General features: G+C 44.2%; 2 protein-coding genes across 2 annotated transcripts in view; one reads left to right on the top strand and one right to left on the bottom strand.

The window, feature by feature from the left end:
- The window catches only part of GAR1 (GAR1 ribonucleoprotein), a 6,637-nt gene extending 6,478 nt beyond the window's left edge, over positions 1–159 (bottom strand). The window contains exon 1 of the mRNA XM_004686474.2: positions 26–159. Within this exon, the coding sequence (XP_004686531.1) occupies positions 26–159 (134 nt within the window). The remainder of the gene's footprint in view (positions 1–25) is intronic.
- Positions 160–3,077: 2,918 nt separating this feature from the next.
- CFI (complement factor I) overlaps positions 3,078–14,331 on the top strand; it is a 24,462-nt gene continuing 13,208 nt past the window's right edge. Inside the window, exons 1-4 of the mRNA XM_004686473.2 lie at positions 3,078–3,146; positions 8,558–8,837; positions 10,146–10,299; positions 13,702–13,880. Coding sequence (XP_004686530.1) covers positions 3,090–3,146; positions 8,558–8,837; positions 10,146–10,299; positions 13,702–13,880 — 670 coding nt within the window. The 5' untranslated portion in view covers positions 3,078–3,089. The remainder of the gene's footprint in view (positions 3,147–8,557; positions 8,838–10,145; positions 10,300–13,701; positions 13,881–14,331) is intronic.

Genomic DNA, 14,331 nt, shown 5'->3' with positions numbered 1-14,331 from the left:
GCTAGCTGAAGGCTGCAGAACGCGCCCAGGTTCTTTCCGAGAAACGCGGCCGATCACCCGGAAGCCCGGCCGTGCAGCTGCAGCTGGAGCAGGTGTATCGGAGCCTGGAGGCTGCCGTCGCCGCTCGCTGTCTGGCGCATCCCGTCGCCCGTGCGCCATTCGTAACCACGCGCGACCCAGGGCCCCTCAGGCAGATACACGCCGCGGGGACTCGCGCTCGGAGAGCGCTTCTGCGCCCCGTGTCTGTTCATTCGTGTGGGGTCCGGCGCCAGCCTAAAGGCACACGGACGAGCAGCTGCGCCAAGCACGGCAGTTACTCGGGAGCGAAACCTCACGGCCTGCTTGTCACCACCGGTTAACCCAGCCGGGGCAGAAACGCAGCTCCAGTTCCAGGCCGGACGCTTCCGCCCCTCCCTGTAAACCCCCCATCCCTCCCTCAGCGCGACTTCGCTGACCTCAACTCGCTCTGGGGTCAGTGACCCTCGGCCGGACGCAGAAATAAACCTACTTTTGGCTTTAGGCCTTACTGGCCTCGCTCGCTCGCTGTCTCTGTGCGTCCTCCTTACTGCGCCGAACCTTTCCATTGGTCAAAAACTTTTAGCTCCAGCCCCTACACCACGCGGTCTACACTGCAAGCAAGGCCCCCTCCTTTCTACATTATCTGATTTAAGCTTCTACTAAAACGTCTTTCCCGCCTCCCGCCGTTGAATTTGACTAGTTTCTTTTACACCTGAATCTTGTCACACTTTACCTTGACGTGTATCCGCCCCTTGACGTGAGATAATATGGGCGTTAGCAGTTATAAACTTCACTATGGAAGTATTTGGAATCACAATATGTCTTCTTATTTCTGGAAAAAGTAATAGTCTCCTCTCTGAAAACAATTCAGTTTTGATAAATAGGGCTTTCAGTTCTCCATCTCCTACAGAGGTGTGATTATTCATAACTGCCCGCCTCGTTTCACATTGTGATTTATCGTTTGCCATCATTGTTTCTGTCTTCATTTGGTGTCCCCCCCCCCCCCTTAAAAACCTAGTGTGGGAAACCACCGAATTTTGACATCACCCTCAAGATTACTTCCTGCACCTTTGTTTTTCATGTAAAGAGCTGATGTGCAGACACATGAACTAACTTCCCCAGCTAGTCTGGTGGACAAATTTAACACTTAAGAGGTCACAGGTCTCTCTCCTTTGCTGACTATCCCACCTCCCTCCAAATTGTTGTTCATTCCTATTCTTTAATTGTCCTCCTTGCTGCATCATACTCTTCCTTTCTCATTCCCTGGACTCACACCTTGGAGCATTCTCGTTTTATTGTCACCATCTCCACCAGTCAAGATTGCAGCCTCTTTTTTGTCATGTTATCAGTTTCTTAATTCCTTCACAGATACCTGTGTACTGTCATTTCAACCCTCCTGGTGTCACTACCACATTGTCTTGTGTTACTGCTATCCTAAGTCACCCAGTATCATCTATAAGAACTTTGGTTCAGAAATAAAAGCAGTGTTCTACAACATACTCTTAATTTCTAAGACACTGTATTTGCATCACAATAGAACGGTTCCAGGGGCCCTCCCTGATGGCACAAGGGGCTGTAGCACAGCACTGTGGAGCTGTCAGCACCCACTGTAGCACTAGTGCAATTGCTGTCCAGGAGCTGACCCACATTGGAACAGCAGACCTCTCCTGTCCCCCCGCTGCTCCCCTCACCTTTGTGTTTCAGTCAATCTGCCTGTCCTGTTCCCCACTCTGTCTCTGGGGAATCTCTCTCCCCCTGCACCTCTGGCCTGTACCCCGGTCATTGTATGCATAAATAAATAATTTTTTTAAAGATTTATTTGTGCATACAGAACTGGGGTACAGGCCAGAGGCTCAGGGGCAGCGAGAGGCTTCACCAGAGACAGAGTGAGGAGCAGAACAGGCAGATTGAGGAAGTACACTGCTGAGGGCAGCAGCGGGCGGTCAGGAGAGGTCTGCCACGCCTTGTGGTCACCTCTGGGGCAGGCGGGGATGGAACTCATGCGGAAGTGGCTTTAGCTTCCCAGTGCTGTGCTTTAACATGCTGCGCCACCAGGGAGGGCCCATAAATAAATGAATCTTTAAAAAATAAAAAGTAAACGACTCCAGATTTAAATGTGGCTTCCTCCCCCTTTGTACTGCATATGATGACATACTGAACTTAATAAAAATTTCCTCAGACTATAGCCACAGCTCCCATTTCCTTTTATAACAAGTCTAAAATAAAACCAAGCCATCTATTTGGCCTCCTACAAGATTAGTTTTATTAATTTAACTTTTATTAATTTTATTTTCCTCCTGTCCTGTATGTCATCCCTCTGTCCTCTCAAAGTGGCTTCATTGCCTTGCTTCTCTATCATGTTTACCCTGGAGAAACGCCTGAGAAACTCCTGATACATTCACATATGTATGAAGATAGATGTCTCTGTGTGTTAATGTGATCAGCATGTGATGGGGGCATTCTTCCATGCACCCATTTGTCACTCTGTCTTTAGAGAACTGCCTATCCAGTTCTTCTGCCCATTTTTACATTGGGTTTTTCTTTTTATAGAGTTACATGGGTTCTTTTTTGTGCTTCTACTTGAATCACAAGATATTTTGTATGTCAGCCCTTTGTGTTATATGCAAATATTTTCTTTCATATGCTATATTATGTGCAAATATTTTCTTTCATATTCTGTTTTCCACATAATTTCTGTTCCCCTACAGAAGCTTTTTGTTTGATGAAATCCCATTTGTAAAGACCTCATAGATTTTCTTCCATTACTTTCTGTCTCCCCTGGAGAGCAAACCCGAGGCATTGTTTAGTAACAAGGTGGAGAAATCACTTTTCTCTGGAGGAAACACAGTTCCTATTGGTCTGCTCCCTCAAGTACTTCCTAGGAAGGCCATTTTTGGTTTCAGTTACGGTAACACCCTGCATTTTAGGCAAATATTTTATGAGTTCAAAAGTACAAAGCTCTTTAGACGTCTTGCTCTTTTTAAATATTTTTTCAGAGGTTAAAAATTAAATTTGAACTATCTAGAGTGGGGAGGAGTCCTCGGTAGAGACACAGACTGACTGCTTCCAACATGAAGCTTGTACATGTTGTTCCGTTACTTTTCTGCTTTCACTTAAGTTTTTGCAAGGTAGGTGATTCAATATTTGTTCAAAGTATTTTAAATATAAAATATATATATGATAGAAAATATATATGTTAAATATATGTGTAATATAGAGAAATCTTTAATGTATGTAGACTTAAAAAGTAAGCGTTTCATTTGCCAACAGTTCAGTTGTCATTTAGTTCAGTTCCTAGGCACAGAATTGGCATATTTATATCATCTTCCTACATGATCGGAGATCATCTTCCTACATGATCCTGAATGATCGGAGAACAAGATCATTTGTACTAACTTACTTGCTTGGGCTTTAAGAAAATCACCTTCATTTGTTTTTATCTGTGCCTAAGAACTGAACTGAATGCCAACATCTATCTATAATGCATAGTAACCATTGAGTCAGTAACTACTTAGCAGATTCCTATGTGCAAGGCAATGTGGTACAACTGGTCTTGTTCTCCAGGAGTCTAATAGTATAGCTGTAGGAAGACGATATAAATGTGCCAGTAAGAATAAGAAATAATGAGATTCAGATAACACTTGATAGCATAGGAGGAAGAAATGTTTAAGACCTTATATATTTAATTGTTACAAATACTTAATTACTGTGTGCCAAGCCACTTGAGTGAAAAGGAACATCTTCATCCTTGGAGATCATGAAGAGTTTATGGGCTGGGTGAGATTTGAGTATGCCTTTAATTCTGGATTAGATTTGGTCATCTGACAGGAGGAAGAAATAGCTTCCATGCTGTCCAGCCTGGAGACCCAGCTAGTGGCTGTTGCAAGAACATAGCAAGACGTCAGTTTCCTTCAGCCCAAAAATCCATTTGGTCAGGGTGGAGACACTGTGAGCAACTCAAACTGATAAAACTGAAATGACAGACTGTAGCCAGTTGGAGGGTTACACGTGTTTGGGTTAGAGAAGTGTTTAAGGCGTAGAGTGTTGGTCATGGCCCAGTGGCGTGATCAGGGCATTCTGATACAGGGTTCTGAAGAACTTGCATCTTCATGCCACCATATAGAAACACATGTTAGACAAAACTACTTAAGAAATCAGAATTACATGCTTTTAAGTTGAGTGTAACTTATGGAACAGGATTATTGATTTCATTTTTATATTATGAACATAGAAATAAACTGAATGCCCATTGATCAAAAACTGATAAAATATTGAAGTCACAATGAGGTAACATGTAGCCATTTTATATTTACTGAAATGAAAAAGTCTTACTAAGCCCTAATTTTTGTTTTAAAAAAAGCACACAATTGTGCGGCTGTATGTGTAAACAGAGACAGAGCTTCTTCTGCACAGAGCGGTGGGAACGTCCTTCTAGGGTGTATATCAAACAGGCAGCAGTTGGAATCCCTGGGCAATGGGCTTGGTGGTGACTTCTGTTTTCTTTTTTGACACATACATTTGTCAAAATTTGGAAATTCTGTTTTATTCATTTTTATTTTGATTTTTTAAAAGATGTATTTGTTTATGCCTATAAGAACTGGAGTACAGGCCAGAGGGGCAGGGGATAAAAAAGGACATGTGTCTTCAAAATGAAATAAAGCATGTACAGCTGGGAGAGACTTTGGTTGCTCTGAAGGCTGACAGCAGATTTCCTCCAGGGATGAAAAACACTGCTTCCTCCTTTACCAGAATATATTGATGGACCAAGTTTGAGATGAAGTATGCCAATGACAAGGGTGCTTTGGCGGCGGGATGGATTAAAGTTACTGTGAACAGTTAAATGAGGATTAGTTTTACATAAGCTGCCCAAACAAATTAGGAAACTCAGAAAAGGATGGAGGAGAAACCCTAAGAGCAGAGGGACAAGCTGTTTGTTACAGTAATAACCATGGGACATGAAAGAATACAAAAGTATTTCACTCAACATGGCTCTCTCCGTGAGAGTGCCACATTGTGACATCACTCCTGACTGCCACCCTCCTTTTACATTTCATCCTAAAATTTACTACAAACCTACCTTTACATGGGTAGCATTTTGAAGAGACATACCTTGAGTGAAGTTTAGCCAGCGACGACATACTGGGCAAAGAGCGTGCAGGGAGGCAGTGGGTAAGCAGAAAATGGTGGCTGCAGAAGAGGCATAGCAGACGGTTCCAAACACCTGCCATCGATTAAGCAAACAACAGCAGTGGAGACCGTCAGAACCAACTTGGCAGATTTTGGGTTTTCAATCAAAGGGATGCAGCATCCAAATGAATGCCGAAGGAAGAAAAGGAAACTTAAAGAGGTGAAAAAATTCATTCTGGGCCGTTTCTTCACCTTTGCTTCACCCTGTCCCAGCTCAGTGGCAGTCGTGAAGATGGCAGGCCATGTGCCCAGTAGAACTCTGGTCCCTAGTTGTAGAAGGACCAGAGGTGACTATTGTAAAAATATTTATTGAATCCCACCTTCCTGGGCACTATTTGATGCACTGACACGAGTTACTTTTCTGTTTGTCACCCAACTTGGGACTCAGTCGGAAGCAGCAGACATTCCTTATAAACACTGTGAGGCAAACACATCACAGCCAGCTGGGACAAGAGGTTACAGTTGAGAAATTACCAGAGAATGCCTAAGTTTGAGAGGAAATGAGGCAGTGTCTCCATGGAAAATCAGACCTGTCAGAAGCCCTCGGGGGAACTTAGAAAGCAACACACACAGCCAGTAGGAGGCATATCCAGAAGAGCCCGAGAAGACACTACATGTGCACTTCTAGATGGTCTCTAGGCTGAGTGCAAGCCAGAGCCAAGGCAGGCGTGGAATTTCCAGTGGCTCCCAGCACAGAGCAGGCCTCAGCAAAGATGCAGTCTGCAGGCTTGCAATTTGTTGTTGATGTGAAGAATGTCTTACTCTTTCACTCAGAATACAAGCTGGAGGAGCAAGACTTCAGAGTCATGCATGAGAAAATGAAATTTTACAAAACCTTATAAAAATGGCACTAAACAGCTACAGTCTACAGAAAGCAAGAACAAACCACATTAAAAAGTCCCAGAGGACCATCCCTGGTGGTGCAATGGATTAAAGTGCAGCTTGTAAAGCTGGCTGCAGCCACTGCAGCACAAGTTGGATTCCCAGCCAGGGAGCTGACCCACATGGCGTGGCAGACCTCAGCAGTGTACCTCATCAGTTGGTCTGTTCTGCTCCTCACTCTGTCTCTGGTGAATCCTCTCACCCCCTGCACCTCTGGCCTGTATCCCAATTCCCAATTCTGTGTGCATAAATAAATAAATGCAAAAAAAAAAAAAAGAAGTCCCAGAGATGTCCAGGATTCTTCATTCCTTATGTAGGCCCGATTTTCAAATAGAATACTCATTGTTTGATAGTTCCAAGGACTCAGGTATTCTCCTGTTCTGATGCTTTCTGTGCCTAAAAAAGTGGTTATTTTGCCTTGGCTTTTTGATTATTTTTTTTACTGGGTCTTTCCCCAGCAGGAGGTGACAGTTGTTTTTTTTTTCCCCAGTACTTTAAAAATGTTGCTTCAGTGTGATTTCCTTGCATTATTTATGAGATATCTGCTGTCACCCTACTCCTTGTCCTTTGTATATACTGTCTTTTTTCCTTTGGTTATTTTGAAGGCTTTTCCTCTTTATTATTGGTATTTGAATACTTTGACTATAACTTACCTTGGTGTGTCCGATCTGGAGGTTTATTTAGTTCGTTAGGTCTGTGGATTTATAGTTTTTATCATATTTGGATTTTTTTAGACATTATTTCTTCCAGTATACTTTTGTTTGTCAGGGACTCTTGGTACATCCAAGACTGCTTCAACCCACGCTCACTCTTTTTCTGCTATCTTGTGTGTGTTTTTTTTTTTAATTCCCTGCTACTTGTAAGTTTCATTCTACATAGTTTCTATTAACAAATCTCTAGGCTTGCTATTTTTTTCTCCTGTGATACCCTATTTGTTGTTAGTTTCGTCAAATATATTGTTTCCGTCTCAAACATGAGAGTTCTCATAACTAGAAATTCCATTTCAGTCTCTTTTGTGTCTTTCACGTAGCATCATAACCTTCTGAATAGCATTACAATAGCTATTTTAATATCTTTGCCTGCTGTTCTGACATATGTGTTAGAAGTTTGGGTATGTTCCGACTGATTGATTTTTGTCATTAATGTGGGTCATATTTTCTTCCTTCTTTGCATGACTGGAATTTTTTCTTCTGCATGCCTGACATACTAATTTTACTAACTGGGATACTGTATATTTTTTTTATTACTGTTCATATTACTGAACTTTATGGTGACATGCAGCTAAGTTATTTGAAAACAGTTTGATCCTTTCAGGTCTTCCTTTTAAACTTCTGTAGTGGGGTCAGAACAGCTCATTCTGGGACTAATGATTCCACATGACTTTTTAAAGAAGGGCAACAAGGGAGAAACAGTGGACTTTTCCTCATTCTGGTCATAGTTCATTATTCTTGTTATTCTTTATAAGCTAATGATGAAGAACAAAGCAGGAAGCTGATGAAGAAGCCAGAGGTAATGATCAGAGATGTTTTGTGTCTTGTCTGTTTTCTGACGACCAAGCACCTCAATGTAGCCCTGTCTAGAATAAAAAGACAAAGTTCACATCAAAATACTTGCTGTCTCATTATGAGTACCAAGGGTAGGACCAAAATAGGGAAACCCTCACATGGACAAAAGAGCCGTAGCAGCTGCAGTTGAATCATGTTTTGTAGTTTAGGCTATAGTAACAATTGCTAAAACTCTTTTGAGTGTGTATATGTGATTATATTTATTGATAAATAATAAATACACTTCTATACATGTAAGTACATGTTAAGAACAAAATTTTAAACACCTAGGTAGTATTTCAGTAATGCTTTTCATCATTAATCTTTGACGGATTAATGCCGTCATGCACTTTGTTGTTTTTGAAATGTGGAGCCAGTTTGCTGGAAATATACCTCACAAAGAACAACATACACAATGAATGCACAGGAAAAAGTTCACCATTATTAATATTAAATGATGTAAACAATATGAATTCAACAGATGATCTTACGTTCATTAATGTAATTAATCAATTTCATTCCACAAAACTGTATTTAGCACCAAATTTGTTACTCCATAACATGACTGAGGCGAATCTTTGATATCTTCAAAGGTGGAATTGTATATTGGTTAGACAAGTAGTAGCTCCCACTGATTTCACCATCACTTGTGTATTATTTCAACTCCTCATGGTAACCTTGTGAAATCTATTTTATCCACATTTTACAGATGAGGAACTCACATCTCACCAAGGTCACTAAGTGGCCCAAAGCCATTTTATTTTACATATCCACGCTGGGACTTGAGGTCAGACTTGTCTGTAAACATCAGACACTTCACCTTGATTGGATTGCGGGGTAGGAGAGTCTGCTTTATCTCTCCCCTTGGCTTTCTCATCTTCAAAAAGATTTCAGTGGGTTGCCAACATACCGTTTGTGTTTTTCAGCTTACTTCAGCATCTGATGCATCTCAAGAAGATCTGGTAGACCGAAAGTGCCTCGCTGAACAATACACACATCTCTCCTGCAGTAAAGTCTTCTGCCAGCCATGGCAGAAGTGCATCGAGGGGACCTGTGTCTGTAAACTCCCTTACCAGTGCCCCAAGAACGGTACCGCGGTGTGTTCAACCAACGGGAAAAGCTACCCCACTTACTGTCAGCAGAAGAGTTTTGAGTGTCTTAAACCACAGGCAAAGTTTTTGAAGAGTGGAACATGCACAGGTGGAGGTAGGAGGCACCTAGTTTCATCTACAGTATCACAGGGAAATCGCCTACCCCACTTCCCCTGAGAAATGTTATGACAACTCAGAACTCCTGTCTGGACTCCCCTTAGCAGTGGGATGATAATTGAAAAAATAGGGGTCTCCAGGCCCTGTCACTTCTGCTACCCAGCCCTCCAGAATTCTCCCCACCCTCACTTCTACTTGGCTGAAGGGATTATCCCCAGAATCATAGAGCGGGTCCAGAATCCAGGGGAAAGAGTTGTTTACAGGAGATTGGACTTCTAGGTCTGTGTTGCCATTCATTTTTTTCCAACCCTCATCCCGCCCGTTACAACCTTCTCTCTGATGCCAGCTCCCTGATTGTGACCCAGGGGGCACCCAGCCCATCATGACCAAGCACGCTTTTAGTATTTGGGTCGTTGCACTTGTGTTCATTGCCACGAGAGGCTGGGCCCTGCTGTGCAGTCAGTGGCGTCTTTAAGACGAGAGGTCTTTAGTCACAAACCCTTGGTTGTTGATAGGCTGTGCAAACTCTTGGGTCCCCCTCTCCACATCTGTAAAAATCATTGATAGTAGTCCCTAGCCCGGGAGGCCCTTGTGAAAGTTACATAAAATGAACTCTTCACACAGAACCTGGCACACAGAAAGTGTTTGTGAGGTTTTAGCTGTGACAGCCTGTCATCTGCTAGTGATTATCACAGACACTTCATCCGTGTGAGGAATGCTTGCAGCTTGCTTTAGTTGTGAACTAAAACTTGGCATGGACCATCGTAGAGCAGCCAAACCGTTTTTGCGATGCTATGTTAAGATGCTGAAGAGTCATGGAAAAGGAGAAAGTAGCTCCTATGTGAGTGTATCTCTGTCACTGTGGGAGAGGCGGGAGATGGTGGAGATTATTTTGTCAGCATCAGACTTCTGCTCTCTGTAAATGAAACCCTCCTTCCATTCTCATTGTGTGTCTGCTGCACTATTAAGACATGAACTTTGGAGGAACATCAGGATAGCGAGTTTAGGTTCTTGGCTTCTCCACCTGAGTAAGAAACAACGCTCCGTGTCAAATGGAGGAACTTGGGTTCCTTATGTGACAAATGAGGATAGATATTCGCTTAATCTGCATAGGGTTTGCGTGAGTGTTTTCTGATATTCTGCATCACTAGGTAGCAGAGCCACATCATAAACGCTCATAAACCATCACTTATCATTAAATGTTAAAATCTTCATGGTGCCAGAGTTAACCGTTTATAGGTTTTTAATCAAGAGAGGGGCAAATCACTGTCTAAATTATTGTTTATTCTTGTGGTTTTTATTTTAGAAACATTTAGCGTTTCCTTGAATTATGGAAATACGGATACAGATGGAATTGTTGAAGTCAAACTTGCAGACCAAGATGAGAAGATATTTATCTGTAAGAGCAGCTGGGGCATAACTCAGGCCAACGTGGCCTGCCTGGACCTGGGGTTTCCACAGTGAGTAGCTGCACCAGTGTATTTCCTCAAGACTGAGCCCATTGTTCCAACTCTGTTTTTTGATCCCCTCAACTTTCCTTACCGGTTTCCTCCTAGGTAACCTGAGAATGTTAAGTACCTGCCTTGCAGCATTGTTCTGAAGATGAACTGTGCTCTCCTTTGACTAGCACTTAGCACACTGCTAATCAGCGTGTCTGTGGGTGACTCCCTGGCCAAGTTGGAGAGCCGCTCGCCTCTGTATTACCGACAATTCTGCCCACACCTTGTGTTATTGATTTATACCTTCTCTGTTGATCAGTCTTGTGGAGATTTGTCTCTTTAGTGTTTTTGAGTTCTGTGTTTGTAAATCGTCTATTTCTTTGTTTTTAACATCATTAATGCTTGTTGTTTTTCTTTTCTCTATGGTGATTCTTAATTTTTTTTTTAAAAGATTTATGTATGTATACAGAGCAGAGGTGCAGGGGTGGTGAGAGGATTTACCAGAGACAATGGGGAGCAGAACAGGCAGATCAATGAAGTACACTGCTGAGGAGAGCAGTGGGCAGGTCAGGAGAGGTCTGCTGACCTGTGTGGATCAGCTCCCTGCCCAGGGATTGAACTCGTGCTGCCCAGGGATTTATCTAGCTTCTCTATGCTGCATTTTAACTCATTATACCACCAGGCAGGACCCAATAAGATTGCTTTTTTTGAAAAAAGAAAAAAGAAAGAAAGAAAAGAAAAGAAAATTTACCCCCCCCCCTTTTTTACTCTACCTGGTTTGAAATTTGTCATTCTAGTTCCAATCCTCTAGTGGTTAAGTTTACATTTATACGACTCATCCTTGACTTAGCAATTCCTCACCATCTTTGAGAATAAGAATGTCCTTACCACCTTGAGTTTCTAGTGTTCAGTTCCACCTTGTTTGTTATGCTTCTGAACGTCATTGCTATCACTCTGATTTTCGTGGTTTTGTTACCCAACGCCAGTCTCAGTTTCCCTCAGCCAATAAAAGGAAACAGAGTTTGAGGAAAAGGAAAGTGATTTCATCTGTCGGCAAATGAGGAGGGCAGCAGACTCATGTCCGAAAGCCCACCGTCCTGCTCTTTGGCAGGTTACAGGGCTATTTATACAATGTTCAACAAAGAAAAGGGGAGGTGGGCGAGTGTCCGCAAAGGGGAGGGAGTAAAAGTGAGTGCTGGGATGGAGACCAGTGGGCACCAGCCTTTATTTACACAAAGACAAACAAAAATGGGGAATCAGCGAGATTAATGGGGAAGTCTGCAGGGCCCTCCCTGCTGGCGCAGCGGGTTAAAGCACAGCACTAAGAAGTTAAAGCCAGTTCCGAATATAAGTTTGACTTCCGCCTCCCCGGAGGTGACCACATGGCGCTGCAGACCTCTCCTGACCCACCCAATGCTCCCCTCAGCAGTGTACTTAGTCCATCTGCCTGTTCTACTCCCCGCTCTGTCTCTGGTGAAGCCTCTCACTGCCCCTGCACCTCTGGCCTGTGCCGCAGTTCTGCATGCACAAATAAATAAATCTTAAAAAAAAAAAAATCAAAAGTCTGTGAAGCTGAGAGGCAGCGGTCAGAAAGGGGCACAGGGATCACAGACGGAGCAAGTTCACCTTACATGACTCCTGGGCCGAAGGGGCCAAACTGATACAGCAAATGGGCTCTCAGATAAGCATTTGCAGATTTGCTTTCTTTGACAAATTTATGACAGAATTGGTTTTTCCAGAGCTCTTAATTGATTGTGAGTTTGTTCTCCTTGCAGTTCCTCTTCCTTGACAGGTTTAGGGTCAAGGAAGGGTCTGATTTTATCCAATGAACATTTCTCTGACTTTCCTTTTACTTCATTGAGGTCACTTATTACATTTTATCTGGTGGTTCAGGTAGTTTTGGTTGAGAAATTTTTCAAATGCTCCACCTGTTCGATTTCCCCAGATTGCTCTCATTTGTCCCCCATTTTCATCTGTTTGCTGTTTCATGACTGCTGAATTCTCATTACAGATTGAAATAATTAAATGCCGCGTCCGGCTAATCGGAGCCGAGTCCGGCGAGGGACGATGAGGTTAAAGAAAACACAGGACGCCGAGGTTCTTCATCCAGGAGTCTCTCGTTTATTTCCAGCGATCCCTTTATATACCATTAGGCAGTAGAAGTGGAAGATTAAGGCGGGAAAGGAGGAAGTAGAGATTTTCTCTTGCCACACCGCCTGCAGCTGCCAAATGCTGACACTCCCTTACAAGGGAGTGTGCTAGGGCAGAGAAAGGTCAGGTCGTCCCTGTATCATCTTAGGCAGATAAACACAAGTCTGTGATGGCTTTATCGGCCCGATCACCGCCTTGACACGCACAACAGGGGGCACATCCCCCGGAGCCCCGGGGGTAATGTGCTAACTCGGCACCAACAATTAAACACACCCTCCTTGTGTTCTTTTTTATTCTCTCTTTGCCTTTGATTCTAATTTGTCTGGTAGTTACAATGCCATCATCACTTTATTTTGGTTTACTTTGCCTGCTGCAACACTGTTCAACCTTTTACTTTTACCCAGTTTCCTCATTTATTTCTAAAGAAAAGCAAGGAGCAATTGAAACAAGTGTTTCTTTGGAGCTCATCAGCTACAGACACTGGTTATTGAGGTAGCCCTCTTCCTACACAAATTCTGAACAAATCTTAGGCAGCAGTGAAACCACCAGGTCAGCCTTGCTGCACTTGGGCATGCAGAGAGGCGCCCCCCAAAAAGGGGGGAGACCTGGCCTTTACCGCACCTTATTCATACTTCCATAATTCTCTCATCAAAGCAAACCACTGTCAAGGAGAGAAGAGCAGTGAAAAGGCAAAGGGAGACTGAGGCTGACACGTCTGCGTTTGGAAGGAAACATCGAAAGTGAGGAAGAAGCATTTCCCCTTAACAAGAAACAGAGGAAAGGAAACCAGAATTTGTTTTGAACTTCATCTAGTAACTTTATATCAGTTGTTCCTGTTAATTTTTTTGAAGATTTCGTTTATTTTTGTGCAGAAGAGCTGGGGTGCAGGCCAGAGTTAGGGGGGTGAGAGACAGAGTAGGGAGCAGAGCAGGCGGAGCTACTGAAATACACTGCTGAGGGAGCAGGGAGGGCCAGGTGAGGTCTGCTGCGCCCCAGGGGGGTCACTCCCTGGCCAGGGCCCTGCAGACAGCCGGCGCTGAGACTTAACCCTCAGCCCGCCAGAGAGGCCCTGCCCCGAGTAATCTCTGCAAACCTCACATAGGCCTATTCCCTTCTGCGGGTGAAGCTGCAGCGGCTGGGAGGACACACGCATCTCACCCCACCTCCGAGTAACGAACGCGAGAAAAGGACTCTTGACACCGAGCTCCGCGCTGAGGTCACACATGGGAGCACTGGCCTTTTCTAACCGCTGTTCCTTTCTTCCACTCGCAGGGGTGCGCTCGAAGCTGAAAGAGAGTTTCACGTGCCTGCACATCTCCACGAAAATCCCCCTGAGTGTGTGCACGTGCAGTGTCGAGGACTCGAGACCAGCTTGGCTGAGTGTACTTTTACCAGGAAAGCCATTGCTCACGAGGGCTTGGCCGGTGTGGTGTGCCACACAGCCGCGACAGGTGGGCGGAATACTTCCCTCCTCCGGGGCTTTGGGTCAGCTGTGTGCCGGCCACCAGTCACGGCCCAGTGGGCCGCTTTTCCGCATGTCCTCTTTGGCCGTTCGAGCAAGGCCTCCCCCCAGCTCCCTCAGTGGCGCGCAGTGTGGTCCGACTCCCTTTGCTTCTGTGACATTTGGGTTAAAGGTGGTAGAGCAAGCAGAAGTCATGCAGGCCTCACAGGAAATGAGAGCACCTCCTTGGCAAAGTCCAGCCTGTGCGGTTCCTTAGAACGTTTAAGCGACCTGGCAGGGCCTCGGTCCCCTGGCACTCCCATGCCTTCCCCCTTCCCAGCACAGGGAAGGGGGAAGCAGCCATCTGTATGGTGTGTCGAAGACCAAAGACTTCAGTGCTGACAAAAAAGAGTAATGACCGTGTACATGGGGGTAGCATGGGAGGAGTGGGGGGCAGTGGC

Source organism: Condylura cristata, unplaced genomic scaffold (assembly GCF_000260355.1).
Source record: "Condylura cristata isolate star-nosed mole 26May11 unplaced genomic scaffold, ConCri1.0 scaffold00021, whole genome shotgun sequence".
NCBI lineage: Eukaryota > Metazoa > Chordata > Mammalia > Eulipotyphla > Talpidae > Condylura > Condylura cristata.
This window is presented reverse-complemented; position numbering and strand designations above follow the sequence as displayed.